Genomic DNA, 19,681 nt, shown 5'->3' with positions numbered 1-19,681 from the left:
TCTATTTTTTTCTTTTTTAAACCATTTTATTCAAACCTGAGCACCTCAATATAAAACTAAACACTGATGAACTGTCATTTTCCTTGCTAAACCCAGATTACCGCAAATTTAAAATCTGCACAAGTAAGTTTCTGCTACCAGTTCAACATTTAAATAGACTAATTCATCTCTTCTGACACACTTGGTAGATTTCATATAATGAAAATAACTAAAAGAATTAGTGCAATATACTGGACAGATCAAAATAAAATGTACTTTGGAAAACAAAGTTGCAAAGTTCATTACTGACAGACAGCAGTACTTATGTTACAGATACAGGAGCATCATTTATTACTGTTCTAGCCATAGAGGAAGAACTCAGAACCCCCTTTGATTAGAGAGGAAAAAGTTAGCTTTAAGTAACTGTACATTCTGTATACCTTTAAGCAACTCTTAAATATTACAGAAAGTATTAAACAAATGTAGACTACAATGCAGAGTACCTATTTACAGTACATTAATACCCAAATTTAAAATCAAGTTGGATGTACATAATCGTTAGTGCACTATTGTTTTTCCTTAGAGGAAAAAACCCATAAAACTGTAATGGCCAGCAATGATCAAAACCAAGAAAGAAGTCACAGACACAGAGTTTGTTGTGGTTTTACTTGAAGAGCTCTTACAGTTTGTAGAGGGAAAAAAAAAAATTTAAGTCATAAAGTTGAATTTACTGGGCTGTACCCTCTGATCAGATTAGAAATTAAGTTAAACTTGATTTATCACTAATTCCTTTAGATAACTAACTGGGTTGATACAATTTACATACAGTGTACCAACTAAAACTCCACTTTCCTGCAAGCATAGGGTTCTCAGAATTGTTAATGCAAGTATTATTTGTAATTAAATTATTAAACTATGGAATGTATAACTAAACAGTATATACCTGCAGAAACAACTGGTTGCATCAATACTGTAAATAAGTTTAAGTCATTTTTAGACCCTGTTTCTAAAAAAGTTTTAAAGCACAACTGAGAATTAAGAAAAGTCCCAATCCTATTTATTATAACAGTAATCAGTATTGAGGCTACAGGAACTGGCCAATTAGGTCCATGGAAAGTAGTTCTCCTACACCCCTAATGGCAAGTGATTTTTAAAACCTTTGAACTGAAGGAAGTTTATTCTGCTTCCATCTCCCCTCTACTACTGAAACATTACAGCCAGTGGTGGATACATGCATGTTAAAATTTTAGGTCAAAAGAAAACTCTGTATCATGAACTTGACTATTATTGTAAGTCTCTTCGCTGTTTGGAAGCTGTACTGGGCCAGGTTAAGCACTCCAATTCCATGGTTATTAACAGTTAGGAAGCAGAAGAATATTCAGAACAGTTTAAAGCAACTGATGTTTTAGTTACTACAACATTGACTCTTGGGTGGTTGCGTGGGTTCAGTAAGGTCCACTCCTCTTCCTCTGGCAGAGTTGGCTCCTGCACTCTGTGGTTCACTCTTGGGCAATTTTTTTGCTATAAAATCAATAAGAAAAAGAGTTAAAACTGAGTTCATGTACTGAAATGATTTAATCTTAGTGCAAACAGTCAACACTTTATTACTCCATAAGCATATCAATATAATCACTATAAAATCTTATTTGATTCAGTGTGTTGGTAATAAAAGAAGTTAAGACACTTAACTACTTAATGATTAACTACCTTATCTATGATTGTCAAGAGTGAAATACATTAGTAACCCGAGCAGTACAATTTATGTGCACAGTTATGCTATGCCAGCAGATGACAGCTCTTGTGGGAATTCACCTACACAGAACAGGCTTTAAGATCACGATGTTAGTGCCAAAAAATACAGAAATAATGAAAAGGCACAAAATGGAGACAGAAATGGGCCTAACTACTGCCCGTCTACCTAGGCAAAGTATTTGCATACAACACATAAAATGGCCCTCAGCACTAGATCAAGTCTCTCCTCTTTTTTTTCAAGCTGCCTCTTCTCTCCAGCTCTTAATGAGTCAATTGACTGTGATAATTTCTTTGTTGTCCTTGTAGCTCCAGGGTAGCTCCTTGGTGACAAATGCTACTCTTCTGAACAGCAGCTCCTTCTAGCTTTCTGTCCATCAGAAGATTGCCAAGTCCCACATAAAAAAAACTTCAGTGAGGCTGTCTTGCCTGTATTACCGGGATCCAACAACCATCCCTGTTCTACAGTTCGGCCGCATGCTTTGACTCCAAAGTAACTACTTTGGCCAGCTTTTTAAAGAAAAACTTTTCCTAAAAGGAGCAAAATGCAAGTATTACTACCAGAGCACCAGCACAGTATACACCAAGATGTGTTGCGGTGTTAGATAACCCCAGGGTGCTAGATAATCTTGCCTAGGCCCCCTTTCCCACAGAAGGCTGGACCAGATGATCTTTTGAGGTGCCTTCCAACTTGAGCTGTTCTACAATTCTGTGACAGAATCCAAGAGTTCATGTAGTACTAAGCTTTTGAGACAGTACAAAGGGACAAAGCACCAGTAAAAAAATGCCCTCGGAGCACCGGCATTTTGGATTCTAGATACATTCTGGAACTGTAAGTTAACCTGAGTTTAATTGGAAGTTCCGAATGAGCTCTAAAGCAGACAGTTTACAAGCAGTTGTAGCCTGCATCCCTCAGTTCTGTCCATGTGCTCATTTTTCATTTTCTCCCTTTTTTTAAGGTTTACACATGGTCCTGATAACTGAATCCATGTTGCGCAAAAGGCTGTTTCAAATTCCATGCAATACTTGTATTCTTCTCAAGATTTCTTTTCAGGGTCCGTTGCTGCAGATCTTTTTCTCATGCACCGACAAAAGCTGAATTTCACCCACTGATGTAAAAGAATTGACAAGCAAACTTGAAGACAAAATACCCAGGTACTAATTGGGCATTATTTTCTCAAATTTACTTTGTATACTTCATTGAAATATGGACAGACAAGTATTATTGTTGAAAAAAAAAAAAAAAATCAGATTTGGGGATTTTTCTTTTTTTTAAAAAAAGATGCACACTGCACCTTTAAACAAAATTATTTTAAAATTTCACTAGAGCAGTGTAATTGAGCATTTCTGTATGATTAAATACAGGCCTATCTTGATCATTTATGAGAAAAATATACTTTCCATAGAGTTATGTTTTTTTCCCCAAGTATTTATAGTTAATATGAAGCAAGTACTTCTTATAAAGTGTTGCTATAGTGATGATTTAATTTGCATCTGCTGGAAGTTTGAACCACACCACAAATTACCTTCTGCTTTACTGACTTGAAAAGCAGATTAAGAGCTCTTTAGAAATATTTAATTTTGATAGCAATGCCATTTTTCCACAAAAAGTGGGATACAGAGGTAACTGCAGTGCAAAATATGAAACAGATTTAATAAGATTATTTGACACTATACATTATTCCCCAGTAGCAGAGCCACTAGTGTCATTAAGGTTATTACTAAATAGGCTGGTAACCAATCTAAAAATGCATGCTTTCTTTTTCCTCCACTTTCAGTGTTTTATTGACAATGAAATACAATTTTTTTTGTCTAACAATGTAATTCAGAAAATTTCTTAGTAATTTATGTTGACTATTACATGTTAACATCTTTAGAGAAATGCCTAAGACTATGTTAGGGCTAAAAATATGTTAGTAAATTCACTTTTCACATGAAGTACCCTTTACTTACACTTGGATACTGAATTTAAGCACACACATTGTTATCTTTGGCACAACATTTGGAATTCGAACAAGTTTATCACAAATGTGTTATTAGGAAATATTTTGTTTAGAGTAAAATGAACACTTGACTTTTTTTTTTTTTTTTTAAAGTAAATCCATTATTATTCTCCCATTTTGAAATGTTTCCAGCTTCAATTACCACCATCTCAATAAAGGTACATTATTCCAGGCTCTGCACCTAAGGTAGTGCAGAATCCATTGAAAAAAAAAACATATCAAAAGGCACAGATTTATACACTTACGTTCTTACACTGACTTGCTTAACAAATGCCAAGTATATCTTACAATCAATAAAAGCTGTGTAAAGCTTTTAATTGTTACCTATAACGTCACCTACCACGTTACCTATAATTGTTACCTACCACGGAAAAGGCTTTTTTAATATAACAGCTAAAGCTTAATTTTGCTTGAATTTGAAGCAGTACAAATTTTCATCATGGAGTCAAAACAGGTACACAGAACTTGCTGACAGAATTCAAAGGTAACTTAGCTTAGCTATTCCAAGTTAATCCAAGTGTTTTGGTACTTGACATAAAACCTGTGCAACTGTGCTTCAAGTAAGTTTATCTCACTTCTGAACATCAAAAAGGATATGAAAGTACCTAAGGAAGTTTCAGCACCAGAAATTATTTAAGTGAAAAACAAAGGTCCTGAGTTAGGAAGACTATGGTGGTACACATCTCATTAAAACAATTCCCTTAAATTCTCCATTTGTTCATAAACTCACCAATTGCCATGAATATTTCATTTACATTCATAGATGTTTTGGCAGAAGTCTCCATGAACAATAAGCTGTTGTCATCTGCATAAGCCTGTGCTTCCTGAAAGTTAAAATAAGAATGCATTACTTCATTTAAAAAAAGCAAACAAACAACTAAACAATCAAAATCCAAAACACAATCTTTACACATTGTACTTTTATGGCTACTAAGGACCAATTTCTATACCATTTTGAAAGTTTGCTGGAACACTCATCTGACAACGCGTTATTCATCAGCTATGAAGAAGTTACAATTCCATCAAGCAGTTAAACATCCAGGAATGCCATCTTAAAAATCACTACTCATCTTAAAAACATCCAGATGGAAAAATGTCAGGCAAAACTAAATAATAAATAAAAATATTTCTTGAAAAGACATCCCTGATCTGTGACAGCAAGAACAAATAATCTCCAGAAAGTCTATTATTACCCTGGAAAGAGGCAGTTTGTGATCTTCAATCTTTCAACCATTGAGGAAGATGGATCAGAACAGTTTCATTATCCTGAGAGAAATTCACCAACAAATAAGCAGTATTTACTCTCCTATCACATTATCTCAATTTTCAGTCTGAATTTTGATCTGAAATACACTATCTATAAAAAGCTTTCTACTTTTGGCACTTCCTGTTAGTCAATTCATCCGAGAATCCCCAGCTTCTTATGATTATGTAACTGCCTTTGCATTCAATAGGAAATCTGTAAAAAGCCAAACTACAAAACACCTGTGATGAAAAAAAATCTACAGCATACTATATTCATTTGACTGACATCTGCTAAGATCCAGGTGACTATATCTGAAATAGAAAACTAACAAATAACCAGAAATCTAAAATGTGCTTTGCAAGGAAAAAGGATGTCAAACTTGCCAGGAGCCCACAAATCCACACAAACAAAAACAGAAAACATTTGAAAAATATTAAGATTGTAATTGTACGGATAAAAGGTAGTTCTACTGTGGTAAATAAATTTGATTAAGTTTTTGACTACACACACTTATGTATTTTTTGTTAAATACCACCATTTTGCACAAGCCACAAAGGCTTTCTGTCAAACAGCTTTATGTTATAGTTGACACGGAAGTACAAAATTAGAAAAGCGATCTGTAGGTATTTTTCTGCCAGAATTCTAAAACACTGTTAACCTTCATAATCTAACTCCTATAGTTACAAAAGGATTTACTATACACAGCAGTATCTCACTCAGTGACACCACATACAGGTTAAGTCTCTAAGAAAATTAATTACTAATACGATCTTAATTCAAATTCAATCAATCAAGAATTTGCTGTAGGTTTTATTTGCTTCGAAAGCTATTTTCTGATGACTTGGTCAAACTTTCTATAAGATAAAACACAGCAGTGCTAACACAGATCTATCCATTAAACCAAAAAAGAATGCCATGAAAAACACAATTAAAACTCAAACACTGCTTTAACAGTATAGCCTATGCAAGTCCAGCACAAACAATCAGCTTTCAAAATTCTCCTGCTGACAAGTTAGAGAGAATGGTTTGCACCGAAAGTTACTGCTATCTCATCTGTTGAAGCTCTAGTTACTGGTAATTTTGGGTAGAAGACAGGGAGAGGTCACAGCAAAGAACAGAATTCAATTAGCTTTAAAGATATGCAAATACATTAGTTATTCCTCAAAGTCAAACAATTATTCAAAAAAAGTCTATTGGTACATATCACTTGTACAGAAATAGATTTTTTCAGCAGCATGTGTAATTTAATTAGTCTCAGTTGACGTTTATATTTAACAGCATGACCTCTATAACAACCAGCTAGGTTATGCATATAAGCTCCTCCTACATTTATTTACTTTCTATTCCAACAAAATGTTATTTTTATAAACAGAAGTTATGTACGTACCTGGAAATCCACAGCTCTTTTGTTAGCTAGATCAGCTTTGTTTCCTGCTAAAGCTATTACAATGTTAGGACTTGCTTGTCGCTGAAGTTCTTTGACCCAATTTTTCGCTCTGGCAAACGACTCCTGTTAATGATTGCAAAATGATGCAACTGAGTTTTATCATGCTTTTGTACTCACCTATTATCCCAATCTCTGTTATCTATACTTCAGGCAAAAGGCCAATGCAAGGCTGCTACCTTTGTCCAAAGGCACACTCCAACTTGCCAACTGAGCTTTTAAAATGAAACATTCCTACCTTAGTTCTCAAATGTGCTTAGTTGGGATAATGCTGAAAAAGTAAGTAAAGATAGGAAGATCTTTATGTAGACAAAGTAAGGAAAGAGAAGTGGCTCAGAGAAAAAAAAAAAAAAAAGGGAATTTTAATTTCTCCTCTAGAAGAATAATATTTATGAGCAGCTATATTGAAATAGTCTCAAAACACGTTCTAATTACTGAGAACTGTTCATTACGGTACAGGGTTTCTGGGTTTTCGGGTCTTAAGTCTCATTTTATCAAAGAAAGTGTTGCTTATCTGATTTAAGTTAAAGAAAAAGAAATCAAATAATCTCAAGTTTTGGTCTCAATGGCTTGTGTCCTTTCCAGTCCTCACCTATAGCTTGCAACAATACAATATTAAAATAATGTACTTCACTATCAGAAATAAACTGTCATAAACAATGTGGTGAGCTTAACAGCTCAGTTCTGGTGAACTCATTTAAAGGTGGATTTGAAACACTTCTACAATGGGATTTGCCCTTTTCTTTAAAACGAAACAAAACCAAAAAAAAACCCACACCACACAACAACCAAAAAAACCCAAACACCAAACCCCCCAAAAAATGAGAAATGGTCTTTTGGCAAGAAAAGTTTACAGACACAATATAACATTACATAGCTAAATATGAAATAAGTAGCCTGATATAGTTGAAGATGTCCCTGCCCACAGCAGGAAGGGATTGGACTAAATGACTTTTAAAGGTCCATTCAAACCCAAACCATTCTATGAAATGCTGAACTGATTCACACAAGTTAGTCAGAAAAATCAAGGAAAGATCAATTCAAGACTGCTAGCTTCCAAATCCCCCTTGTGCCTCCTTAATACAGTACTTACCTCATTTGTAATGTCATATACCACTATAGCTGCTTGTGCTCCTCTGTAGTACATGGGTGCTAAACTGTGGTACCGCTCTTGCCCAGCTGTATCCCAAATCTCAAATTTTACCGTTGTATCGTCAAGACATACAGTCTGGGTCAGAAAAGCAGCTACAAAAGATATAGAGGTGCTGAAACCAGAAGTCTGCTTATACCTCTATATTAATACAAAATTATGTTTATAAAGATGCAAATATAATTTCTTTGAACAATTCCAGCCTATTATTAGAATATAGCAGGTTTGAAGCAAGCATTAGCTGACAAACCGTAACTCTGATCAACACAGAACAGTTAAACAGCCAGCCTTTCCTCAAGCTAAACACATAAGAAAGCAATAACTTTTTGCAATAGTGAATCTGAGTTAGTACAAGCCTTCTAGATACATTTAATTCTGCTTCAACAGACTATTCAGAGTACCACTTAACAGCATCCCATCGTGCTATAATCCAACAGTTCAGATTTTTACAGTTCTACAAATTTACATCACTTGAATAGTAACTGAAAGCTTTGATTTCCAGCTCCTGACAGCTCCACCTTAGCTAATGGGTATGAAAGAAAGAACCACTTCTCAAAAGTTCTTGTTCTCATAGCAGCCATGCTTTTGACTTTGCAAGCAATAACCAGAATTTCAGCATAATTTTGACAGCCTGCAGTTTCAGGGGAAATGGCATCCATCGCCACTACAGCTCAACGCATGACCATAAATAATAGTCTTACAATTACAGAACACAGCAAGTAACTTATTCCAAGCCTTCAAACAGTTAATGCTAATAAAGATTGTCCATTCAGGTAATGGTACGTATTAGAAATAAAGAGGTGAGTACCCACACAATATAGAAACACATATTACAAAACTGAGCTAGAATTTCCAAGAATTTATTGGGGTAAAAACCAGGAACAACAAGACAAAAACCAAACAAAACCAAACGACCAAACCAAAAAACCCCAAACGAACAACAAAACACCAAACAAAAAAACCAAAACCAACAACCAACCACCAAAACCCAAAAACACACACACCCCACAAAAAAACCACCAAAGTACTGAAAAACAAGATTTCCTTCTACTGAGTTCTCCTAACCCTTTGAGTTTTAACTCCGCCATCTCTTCTACTGTAGCTTTTGAAGTTTAAAAATAAGCACACAATGATTACAGTTGTCTGACAAGCTGTCTTGATTACCTGCTTTATAGTCATGTTGTTTGCCCACTTATAATATATACACAGCAGAAAACAACAATTCCAAGAATTTAGAAGAAAGCTTGAGCAATCCAGCATAAATGCTTGCAGTTGTTTTTCCAGTCATGACAGACATTCAGTGAAATACTGTGGACTTGCCTGCCCTTGCTCCTTCCACAAACAACAACAAAAAATTAAGACCTTCTGCTTGATGAAATGCTGAATGAAACCTCCTACTTGGCTGAACTGGGGACTCTCATCACTAAGCACACTGACAGATTGTGACTGATTTAAATCAAATGTCTGAAGAGGCAATGACCCATAACCCTTGCATACCTGAGATGTCACCCTGTTCCACATACTCCATGCACAGCTTATGAATCATTCCAAGAGTGCTGCAACTTCCAACTCATTACAGTAAACCAAAAGCAAGTCAATCTTGCTTTATAAAGGACACTGTAACTAACATACAGAAGCTGACTAGTTAAGTGGTCAGGTGTTCCTGCTTCAGGGGTATTAGCATCCATCACAGATGAGCAGGCAGGTTGGAGAAGGTAAAGGCTTTGATGTTCCAATGTTAAATCACCATTAATCTCTCTAAATGCTAAGTATCCAAGCACTGGCAAAACAGGCTTCTTTTGGTAGCTCCCTAAGCAACCCAGAACCAAAATAAAAGAGAAAAAAAAAAACACTACGTACAACCTGCATCAGACTAAGGGTTTCCTCCTCAGAACCAGCTCAGTATTATATTTCTCCAAGGCAGAAAAAAGATGCTAAACAAGTGGAATTTGAAGTTCTCACAGACATTATTCTCCTAGATGGAAGAATGTATCTACACTCCATAAATAAAGGGATGCACTCAGGAAGATAACTAAAACATAGGTTTTATTCAATGATATCCTCTTGGTTTTTTGAAAGGAGCATTTCAACCACCAGAAAATGCCAGCTTATTTCTGCAAACAAGGTAACTTTCTTCTATCTTGCAAGGCTATAGTAAATTGACTATTAATCAGCTGTGCTAATTATCTGAAAGCCTATTAACAGTCATACTTTTGTCTTAAGCAACTAACAGGCACTGCTACACTAGTCTGGAGTGGCAAAAACACACCATCACCATCCAACTTGTCTGCCTTTAACTGCACACTCTTTCAAGTGTTTTTATTCAGATTCACAATGCACATAAGCCTCTCTGTTAAAATTCTGCATACAAAGAAAATTATGGCTTAGGTAACTACAAGCTACAGAGTTAGACAGCTTTGTATATAGATATCTTTTTCTGAATCTCCACATTGCTGCATTTAGCATCTCTCAGCTGTATTACATGGCATTACCTTGTTTCTATTTTATATAGAAGAGATGCAAGTTAATAAAGAGATTACACTAAACTCTGTATATCTGAACTTGAACTTAAGCTCTTGCTTAAACTTTGTATACATTTTAAACAGTGTAACGGGATTTGGGTTTTCCTTAGTTCTACCTGGACACTAAAACAAGAGAAAAAAAAAAAGGAGGTTGAATGAAGTGGAGATCATCAAAACTGAACAACGCATTTCACTTAATTTTAATAGGTTTGGGTGTTGTGTGGTTTGTTTGTTTTTTTAACTGAAAACCACACTGATACTGAGAAGCTGATTCACTATAGATGTTTTCAGAATGCTTTCCATATCACCACATAGCTGTAGGAGATAACAGGGAAACCTTTCACACTAACACCTATCCTAAAGCCACTATAAAATGCACAAAGCCAAAAGCAAGCATTAGTAAGACTGTTAAAGGAGGAAAAAAGTGGTTCTCCATTTATGCTGGCAGATAGACAAAATAAATCCATGTAACAGCTAACAATAGGGTAAAAAAATGACGCAATGAAATTCAATCTGTATTTATTTTTCTAAGCTTTGTAGACTTTTTTTTTTAACATTTCAACAACTATCCATCTATAGAGAGACACACCACTGAAAGAGTGTCACAAATATTACAACAAAACAGACTGATTCATGCAAGCAGCAACAGGGACTACTAGAGAACATTTATCAGTCCATAAAATCCAGATTTTGTTTAAGTGTGTATGCTGTTAGGTAGTTTTAGGATAATTTTAAATTTACCCAAGGAGGAATACAGCTCAAAGCACAAAAAACTTCAACATAAAATATGACAGAGGAAATCTGCTGGACAGGGAGCATAAAAATCTGTTCAAACTGAAAAACCAGCACATTAAATTATGTGATTACTAACAAAAAAAGGAATATCCAGAAATGCAGTAAATTCTCCCAAACCAAAACCAGGATGCAAAAATGACAACACATTTTTTTTGGAAGATGCAGCACTTTGTGTTCATAGAAAGCAAGTTCTTAATTCTTATTAAGCAGTTGTTTCATGCATTAAGCATACCGCACAATTAAAACAACCACAGATCAACCCACAAACAATATGTAAAACAAAGCCCAGTTTTCAAAACTATGCAGTTCAAGGATGCATTTGCTTTTTCTACTTGACATGGATGCTTGCTACTACCTTGTGCCAACTACACCTTTTAGCTTAGAAAGTTATAGTTCTCAGATTTGATTCTTGCTGTCAATGACCCATTCTAGAAGTTCCATTACATTCAAGGTCGTCATGGGCAAGGACAATATAAACTCAAAGTAAAACAAATCAACAGGAAAACTTTCTTACCTCCAATCGTACTTTCTTGAAACTCATGAAACTGTCCTTTTACAAAACGAAGCACCAAACTAGATTTTCCAACTGCAGACTCTCCTAAAAGTACTAGTTTGAACTGGCAAATTTTATTTCCAGCATTTGGCCCATTGGGTCTTGTTGCTCCTCGATTAGCCATGCCCAAATTAGAAAGAAGTCCTTTGTTTCACGCTTTCGAAAACAAGTTCCAGGATTCAGATCTCAGTCGTGCCTCTGCCAGTAACAACCTGTTTATGAAAAGACAATGGACAGTATTAGATTTACAAACCAAGTTACAAAAATCTAATTCACCCATGCAACATGGATTATATATAACTTGTCCTAATATTTATTGAAGTCAATAGTCCAGAGCACAGCCAAGATCACTGTTAAGTTGTCAGCTACAGACAAAATCAGTGACAAATGAACCAGTTATCTTCTTCAATACCTAGTCCTCCCATTAAAACTTCAAATTAGGACATTAATATCCAATAATGTTTCTTCTTCCAACACTTCAGGCTCTTCTTTCTTAATGTATCAAGGCTGAAGTATAACAGTCTGTGATTCTGACTGTCACATCATTAGTAAAATTCACATGACAAGAAATAGTATTTTTTCTCATAGTTTTGCTAATGTTAAGCAATATTCTGAAGTCAGCACCACTTAAGTGTGCTAAAAAATTGAGCAAATAGTGAAAACTCAATCACCACATTAAGTTCTTTGCAAGTATCAATTAAATTTTATCATGTATACCAAATACAATTTCCTTAAACAAAAGTACAGAAGATCTTGACACACAAATCACTAATACCTTCTCTAGCTGACAACTGTCCTTTGAGAAGCAAAAATACAAAGCATTCTACATGTACAATAATGGATTTTCTTGACCACTAACAACTCCAGATGACTTTGTGCAAGCCACCAGAGAATTACCTTTTCACTTGCTTTGTTCAGCCTGGAGAAGATGAGGCCAAGGGGAGACCTCACCGCAGTCTACAGCTTCCTCACAAGGAGAGGAGGAAGGGTAGGCACCAAACTCTTCTCTTCAGTGACCAATGACAGAACCCAAGGGAATGGCAGGAAGATGTGACAGGGGAGGTTTAGGATGGATGTTAGGAAAAGGTTCCTCACCCAGAGGGTGGTGGAGCACTGGAACAGGCTCCCCAGGGAGGCAGTCACAGCCCCAAGCCTGACAGTGTTCAAGAAGAGACTGGACAATGCCCTCAGACACATGGTGTGAACTGTGAAGTTGTCCTACGCAGGGACAGAAGTTGGACTCAATGATCCTTGTGGGTCCCTTCCAACTCAGAACATTCTATGATTATGATAAATTGATATTTCCAATACCAACAAGTCCTAGCAGATAAATATTAACAATAGAGATCTCTGTTAAGAACAAGTATGAACAGTGTATTCCTTAGTCTACCTACTTTTCAACTCCTTAAAAACCAAAATGAAACAAAAATCACATTATTTATTCACATGGACAGGGAAGCCTTCACCTCCACTAGTTTCACTTCTGAGCCTAAAATTTATGTTCTTACACACTTAGCAGTAGAGATTAAATCTTTCTTGCAGGTAGGCATTGCTCTTATGAAAGACCAGCATCACAACTTTCTGTATTCTCCTTCCTCCCACTTCCCAAAATAAAATTCCTAGTGAGCCCGTAGGAAACAGCTCTAAGCGACAGTCAGCTCTCAGTGAGAAAAACATCTGCTTCTGTATTTCTGATAAATAAAAACCAAACCAGCCTATAACTTTACCCTTATTGATTATTTTCCACAAAAGCTGTATCCCCAACAAGTGTGCACAATTCAAGTACATAGGATGCAAGCAAGTTAGTTTAGAGCACATTCACCTGACGCAGAAAATGGCTTTAATGCACATATTGCAAAAAGGTAAGCTACTGCTTTAAAATTACTTCTTGGTCTTTCTTCCACATGGTAAATCAACTACATTTTAAAACTAAGCAGTAGCCTTTAGTCATTTTCCCACTTCAAAACACTCTGCACATGTATCAGGCACTTGAGCATTCCAGTTTGCTACACACCTAACTCAGACACCAAGCTTTCATACTCCTTTCTACCTCTACCTTTTGTAAACCTAACACAAGTAATGAAGAATTTTCTTTTCTGGAAAGTGCTTTTAGCACTCCAGCAGAATCCCATCCTCCACTAAGATACTCCTTTACAAACTAATTTCCATGCGTAAGAAAGAAATCTTAGCATTATTTCTTTACCAACATAACAGTTGGGAAAAAAAAAAAAAAAGGTATTTTATCACTCACTGTAAACAGAACTTGAATATAGGTCTTAGAAAAAAAAATATTTTCAACATCTTAAAACGCGTATTTGCTTATGTTGCTCCATTTCCAATACCTCTCAAAATAATTTAGCTGTTTCCAGGTAGGATATTCCAACACTGTGTTCATCCATGTCTGTCCTGAGTTTGTGTCCCATTTTACTATTATGATATTCTTAAAACAATATATTTTTTTATTTGCACAACATGATCTAATAAATATCTAATTTTAGATTTATGTTCTTACAAACATGTGAAAATGTACCATGGTGAAAGAACATTTCTATGAAGAAAAAAGCCCCTGCATATCCCACCACCCTTATTATGAATAATATGATAACTACATATTAGAGTTATTAATTTTGGTTGAATATTTTAGAATACAGGAATGGATACAGTTATTTTAAAAATACCAGACCTTTCATCCTTACAGTATAAACCAATTCATGTGCAGCTGGTGTACTGGTTCTCAGGCAAGACTCCTCCCCTGCTACCCGTGCTGCTGAAATACACTACAGAAGTTATGGAGCAATTTGGATAAAAATGGATCAGTGACAACTGTTAATCTTTCCTAATTATACTACAAGCAAGAAAGCAGCAAGGCATAGCCAAAATACAGGTAGCTCAGAATACTGTTATGCATTAGTTTATCTTTTTCTTTAGAAATGAAATGAAGGCAATCAAGTTATTTCTTCTTTACAATAAAAGACATCTGTTTGCTGTAGCATTCTAGTGTGTTTGGATAATCATGAAATAATGAAAATCCCTTTAATCTTAACTCATCCCATGTTTTTCTAGACTCTGCAGCATTACTAAAGACATAAGGGCTACATCCAATGACCGTGTATGTTAGTTCTCTTTGGAGCAAGTGATTCTAGATGACACACAGTGAGGAAATCAATCCACCACACTGGTAACTTACTATGACTACATTTTTGCTTACTGTCTTCCATATTGAGAACAAAAGGAGGCACAACAGAAAAACAGGTAAGACTGATCTAACTCTAATCATATCTATTTGTTGCAACTAGCCATTTACAGCTTTCAGTTCTTCAGATTAATGTCACTTCCAAAACCCCTTGCAAAACTCCTTTAGGACTCAACGCTGAAACAGATTGTCAAGAAAAATACCTAATTCAATTTTTAGAGATGTCCAAGCTACAGAAGCTGCAGTTATTAGAGAACTTCAAAGTTTACACCCTTACAACACCTCTCTCCCCTTACCAAAAAACATTCTAAAGGCTCAGACACCATGTACAAAAATAACCAGCAGTCAAGCTGATAAGAAATCACACTACCTGTGAGGAAGGCCATCAAGTCCTGGAAACACCCTGCAGACATCATTCATTCAATAGTCACATTTATATATCTAATAACTTAATAATAAAACATACTACAGTCATACCACCTGTTTTTTAACAGCTCAGGATTAAAAACAAAAACACACACACCCCCCACCCCCCCACCCCGACTCAAAAGCTGATAGAGCACATCCAGATGAATTGGATATATTAAAACAAGTCACTAACACCTTCTATAAGTGTATATGGAAATCATAATCTCTTGAAGTTTCAGATTGTATTGAAACTGTTCAGTAAGCTCATAACATGGCAGCATACAGACATGAAACACAAGCGAAAAAATTTATTAATCAGAAGAGAAGCAGTACTACAGTCTAATGTAGCCATTACAGAATGGGTTTGGCCTGTTTTTTTTAGATTTGTGTGCTGAACACAGAACCTCACAAGGATTTAAAAGTATATTTCAACGCTACAGATCCCATGCACACTACAAACTAAGTCACATTCATCCTCCAGTTCCCTAAGTAATCTGTAAAACACTAGCTTTGAGGATCAAAAAAAACCAAAACAAACACACCACCACACAAAAGAGGAATACTACACTTAGTACCCTACACACTCTGCAAATTAAAGTCTTTTTCGACAAATCACTTGCAAGATAACTTTGAAGACTCACTTGAAGGGCTTAGCAGCCCTATCTATTTCTTACTCTTAGCTTTGGTGAAAATCTCCAGGAAAAGGTCCACTAATGTGCTCCCTCCCACCCCCATTTTTGTATGCTAATTAAAATTTGGAATCTATTGATGTCTTTGGAACATGTGAAGAAAGAAAACCTTGAAAAGACATTTTTATTCATCTACACAAAAGCAAGTATGCAGTTGTTTGATTAGAACCCAGCTCTTAAACAGATATGTACGGAAATTATTTAAGCGAATTACAGATATAAAAAAAACAGAGGAATATACTATGAAAGTTTCTTAGATGGATGGCAAGATTTTCTTTAACAGAGTTTAATACGGGAACTCCAGCACATATTAAAAAGTAAGACCCATTTTGCAGTCTTGGGCTCTACAAATACATAGGTCCTTCTGGTAAGTAGGAACTTTCTCTCTTCTCATGAACATCCGCCAAAGGGACAGCAGTTCTATGCTGAAATGCCAGAACAGAGTTTGGAGCATATTATTAAGGAAGTACTCCAGCTAGTCCCACCAAGTACTTTAGCAGATGCTGGGTATTCTCAGCACTTAAGATGAGAAATTTATATGCTGCTATAGAGTCTTTGTTAGTAGTGAGTTTTATTTATGAAAGAGAAGAGTCACAAGTATTTTAATAGATCACCACACAAATTTTATTACATTTCAGTCTGCATACAAAATAGCAAAAGTCCCATCCAATACCTACAAACTCCCAATTTAATGGCATAATTCATAGGTGTGTAAGTGTTCAGAGCAGTGCCTATTTTAAACTACAAGAAAGTTAACACAGACATATCAAAATAACAAACACTACTGACAAAAACCCACCTACTAAAGAAATTAAGACATCTAACACTGTTACTACAATGAATGTGATTAAGTGCATTATCAAATAAAAAGACCACAACACAAACTCAAGATACATTTAACACTGGAACATTCTGCCGCTTTTATATTTCAGAGCAAATTACAGTGCTTCTTATCAGGAACACACTGTTGTAGTATTTTCTATTAAACTTTTTCACACTTCATGAACAGTGACAGATCATACATACAATGGTGAGGTTGCAACCATTATCTACTTTATTTTTTTTTTACACTGCACTATCTTAAATGTTCTAAAAAACCTTTCTTGTTATTCCCTTCCAGGTTTGGCAGGGTTAGTGTGACATCTTACTGCAGTATTCAAGATCGTGATACATACAACTATCAAAATCCTTGTCACATATAAGACAGTTTATATTGAAACATAATGACACAGTAAGTTTAATGAGTCAACACAGTCACTGCAAAAAAATTATAGCCTTCCAATTAAAGATAATAACCATCTCATAAGCTCACATGAATGATGTATACTACCAATTGCTTTCAGATAAACTGGTTTATCATGCAGGAAATGTAAGTAATGATGAATGTACTACCACTGTGTCCAGCCATCCCACTTGAGCCAACATCTACCTTTTTCCTGACATTTCTTGTTACAGAATAACAATACCAACATGCAATCTAGCCTGCTTGAAACTCTGAAAAGTCACTACCAAACTGAAAAAAAAAACCAAATATGACATGCTTTTTACTTAGTTTGAATGTTATGTGGAAGAAGCTGATTAACTTCAGCTGCTTAATTAGCTGTTCAGCCTCTCTTTTCCATTCCCAGGCTCTAAAAGAGGCATAAGGTAGGGGGGAAGAAATGTAAAAAACAACAAAAAAGTTGAGAGAATAACCTTTCATGGTCCTGTTGTTAGGATCATTTTGATAGTTCTTACACAACTCAGCCTTCCTCCAAAACATAAGAGGGCATAGGTTTGCTCCTCCACCGTACTCCAGCTTTATGTCTAGTTCTAAGACAGTGCGCTAGGCCTGTCGTGATACCGCAGATGGCGACGTGTTGTCTGAGCACTTCTCGCCGTATTCACCGTCCTCCCCCACCAGCCGCAAGTGAAAGGGAAAGCGAGAGACCTATCTCCCAATCTCTCCTACCATCTCTCACAAGCAACTTGAAGGGAACAACCCTGTCCTTGTAACTGGACACAGACAGTGATAACGCGCTACAGGAGAGCCCGCAAGCAGGGGAGGATCCCCGCTCTCTCCTACTCGCTGGAGCCCCGGGCCCAGCCCTCCAACCCCCGCCGCCGCCACCACCATCGCCGCCGCCACCTCCCCTCCCCCGCGGCTCCCTTCCAGGCACAGGAATAAGGGGAAGTGAGAAAATCGGGGGCGCCATTTTGAGACGGAAAGGGAGAGACCAGCCTCTCCTCCCCGCACGGCGGGCTGCCCACCTCAGCAGCTCGCACCGAGGCCCAGGCTTCCCGCAGGGCCCGGCGGCGGCTCCCGGGGACGCGGCGGCCGGCAGAAGCCCGAACAACAGACGCCCCCCTCCCACACACCTGGAGACCCGCCGTCCCGCGAGCGCAGCCCCTCACCCGCCACCGCCCCCTCACCTGGCCGGGCCGCAGCGGCCGTGAGCGGGAGAGGGGGAGGACGCGGAGCCGGGGGAAGCGGGCGGCGGCGCAGCGGCGTCTGTCCGTCCGGCGGGGCTGGCGGGCGAGCCGGGGCAGGGCGGGCGGAGGAGGGGGAGGGGAGGCGGCTCAGCCCGGCGGGGCGCGGGAGGGGGTGGGGGCGGGGGCGCAGCGCGTGCCTCACCCAGCCCCGCCGCCGAGACTTCCGCCGCCTCGGCCCTGACCAAAACACACACTCACACACACGCAGTTCCGCCGCCCGCCTCCACGTCACGGCCCGCACGCGGCATGCGCTTCCGGTTCGCCCGCCCGTCACGTGGTCCCGTTTCTTTCCCACCTTTTTGTCCTTCCTCGTTTTGTTTCCCCTTCCCCCCGCTGTGCCGCGCCGTCGCTGCGGAGCTGGCCTGTCAGCAGGGTGGCAGCTCCGCCCGTTTGATCCGCAGGGCGTCCCGTGCCCCCTGATTCTCCTCAGCGCCAAGGAGAAGAGTCTCTGGGAGCCGCCACGCATCTGGCCCAGTCCCGCAGGGACCGCGGGTGCAGTGCAGCCTGAGGAGGCCTCCAAGGTGCCAGGGGTGGGAGCTGAGTATCACACAGAAGCACAGAATGGTTGGGTTAGAAGGGGCCTCTGGAGATCATCTAGTCCAACCTACCTGCTAAAGCAGGTTCACCCAGAGCAGATCACACAGGAATGTGTCCAGGCGGGTCCAGAGAAGGAGACTCCACAACCTCTCTGGGCAGCCTGTTCCCGTGCTCTGGCACCCTCAGAGTAAAGAAGTTTCTCCTCCTACTCAGATGGAACCTCCTACGCTTCAGTCTGTGCCCATCACCCCGCATCCTGTTGTTGGGCATCACTGAAAGGACTCTGGTCCCATCCTCTTGACACCCACCCTTGAGATATTTATAAATGTTGCTGAGATCCCCGCTAAGCCTTCTCTTCTCCAGGCTGAACAGACCCAGCTCTCTCAGTCTCTCTTCACAAGAAAGGCACTCTAGGCCCCTAATCATCTTCTTAACCACCACTGGACTCCCTCCAGTAATTCTTTGTCCTTTTTAAACTGGGGAGCCCAGAGCTAGCCTGTAGTTTCCTGGGTTGTCCTTCTTGCCCTTTTTGAAGACTGGAGTGACATCCAGAAAAGCCACGGTTTAATGGTTAATGGTTTTAACTAGTTCCCAAAGCTATGAGTCAATTGAGTTGAAAGAAGGAACTACACTGGAAAATCTGAGTTACAATTGGGAATTTACCTAACTTTTTTAAAAAATAAACAACCATTGATAAAGCCTTAGAGATAGACTCATTTTTGGAAGAATACTGAAACTTAGGAGAACAGATTGCTAACACAGAACAAGTCGTGATGGCTTAGTAGGTGGATACAATCTGACTATGTACATGGAAATGTTAAGACACCTTACTCTAGAGATTGTTGGACAAGCATCATTGATTTTCTGTATTGCTAGTGTATTTTGTGAAGCCTCTGTAGTCCTGTGTGCCTTTTTATATCTATAGGTGAGGAAGAATGCTG

General features: G+C 38.1%; 1 protein-coding gene across 4 annotated transcripts; it reads right to left on the bottom strand.

Annotated features, from left to right (window-relative positions):
• Nucleotides 1-4: 4 nt before the first annotated feature.
• On the bottom strand, nucleotides 5-18,590 carry RAB5A (RAB5A, member RAS oncogene family). 4 transcript variants are annotated; one of them, XM_065051542.1, is made up of 6 exons: nucleotides 18,499-18,590; nucleotides 11,403-11,653; nucleotides 7,515-7,666; nucleotides 6,365-6,487; nucleotides 4,462-4,555; nucleotides 5-1,500 (listed from the first exon to the last, which is right to left on the bottom strand). In XM_065051542.1, the coding sequence occupies exons 2-6, from the start codon at nucleotides 11,563-11,565 to the stop codon at nucleotides 1,385-1,387; spliced, it is 648 nt and encodes a 215-aa protein (XP_064907614.1). In that variant the 5' UTR covers nucleotides 11,566-11,653; nucleotides 18,499-18,590; the 3' UTR covers nucleotides 5-1,384. The 4 variants fall into 4 exon arrangements, with proteins under 4 accessions (XP_064907614.1, XP_064907613.1, XP_064907611.1 ...); XM_065051541.1 differs by lacking the exon at nucleotides 18,499-18,590 and adding an exon at nucleotides 18,346-18,435; XM_065051539.1 differs by lacking the exon at nucleotides 18,499-18,590 and adding an exon at nucleotides 18,144-18,407.
• Between the last annotated feature and the right edge of the window lie 1,091 nt (nucleotides 18,591-19,681).

The sequence above is a fragment of the Columba livia genome, chromosome 2 (genome assembly GCF_036013475.1).
Source record: "Columba livia isolate bColLiv1 breed racing homer chromosome 2, bColLiv1.pat.W.v2, whole genome shotgun sequence".
Taxonomy (NCBI): Eukaryota; Metazoa; Chordata; class Aves; order Columbiformes; family Columbidae; genus Columba; species Columba livia.
The sequence above is the reverse complement of the archived record's forward strand: the minus strand, read 5'-3'. Positions and strand labels throughout refer to the sequence as shown.

Coding starts and splice junctions, on each gene's coding strand:
- RAB5A (XM_065051542.1), bottom strand. CDS start 11,565: ATGGCTAATCGAGGAGCAACAAGACCCAATGGGCCAAATGCTGGAAAT. Junction 7,667..11,402: donor TCAAGAAAGTACGATTGGAG/GTAAGAAAGTTT, acceptor TATCTTTTGTAG/CTGCTTTTCTGACCCAGACT. Junction 6,488..7,514: donor TATATGACATTACAAATGAG/GTAAGTACTGTA, acceptor AATCATTAACAG/GAGTCGTTTGCCAGAGCGAA.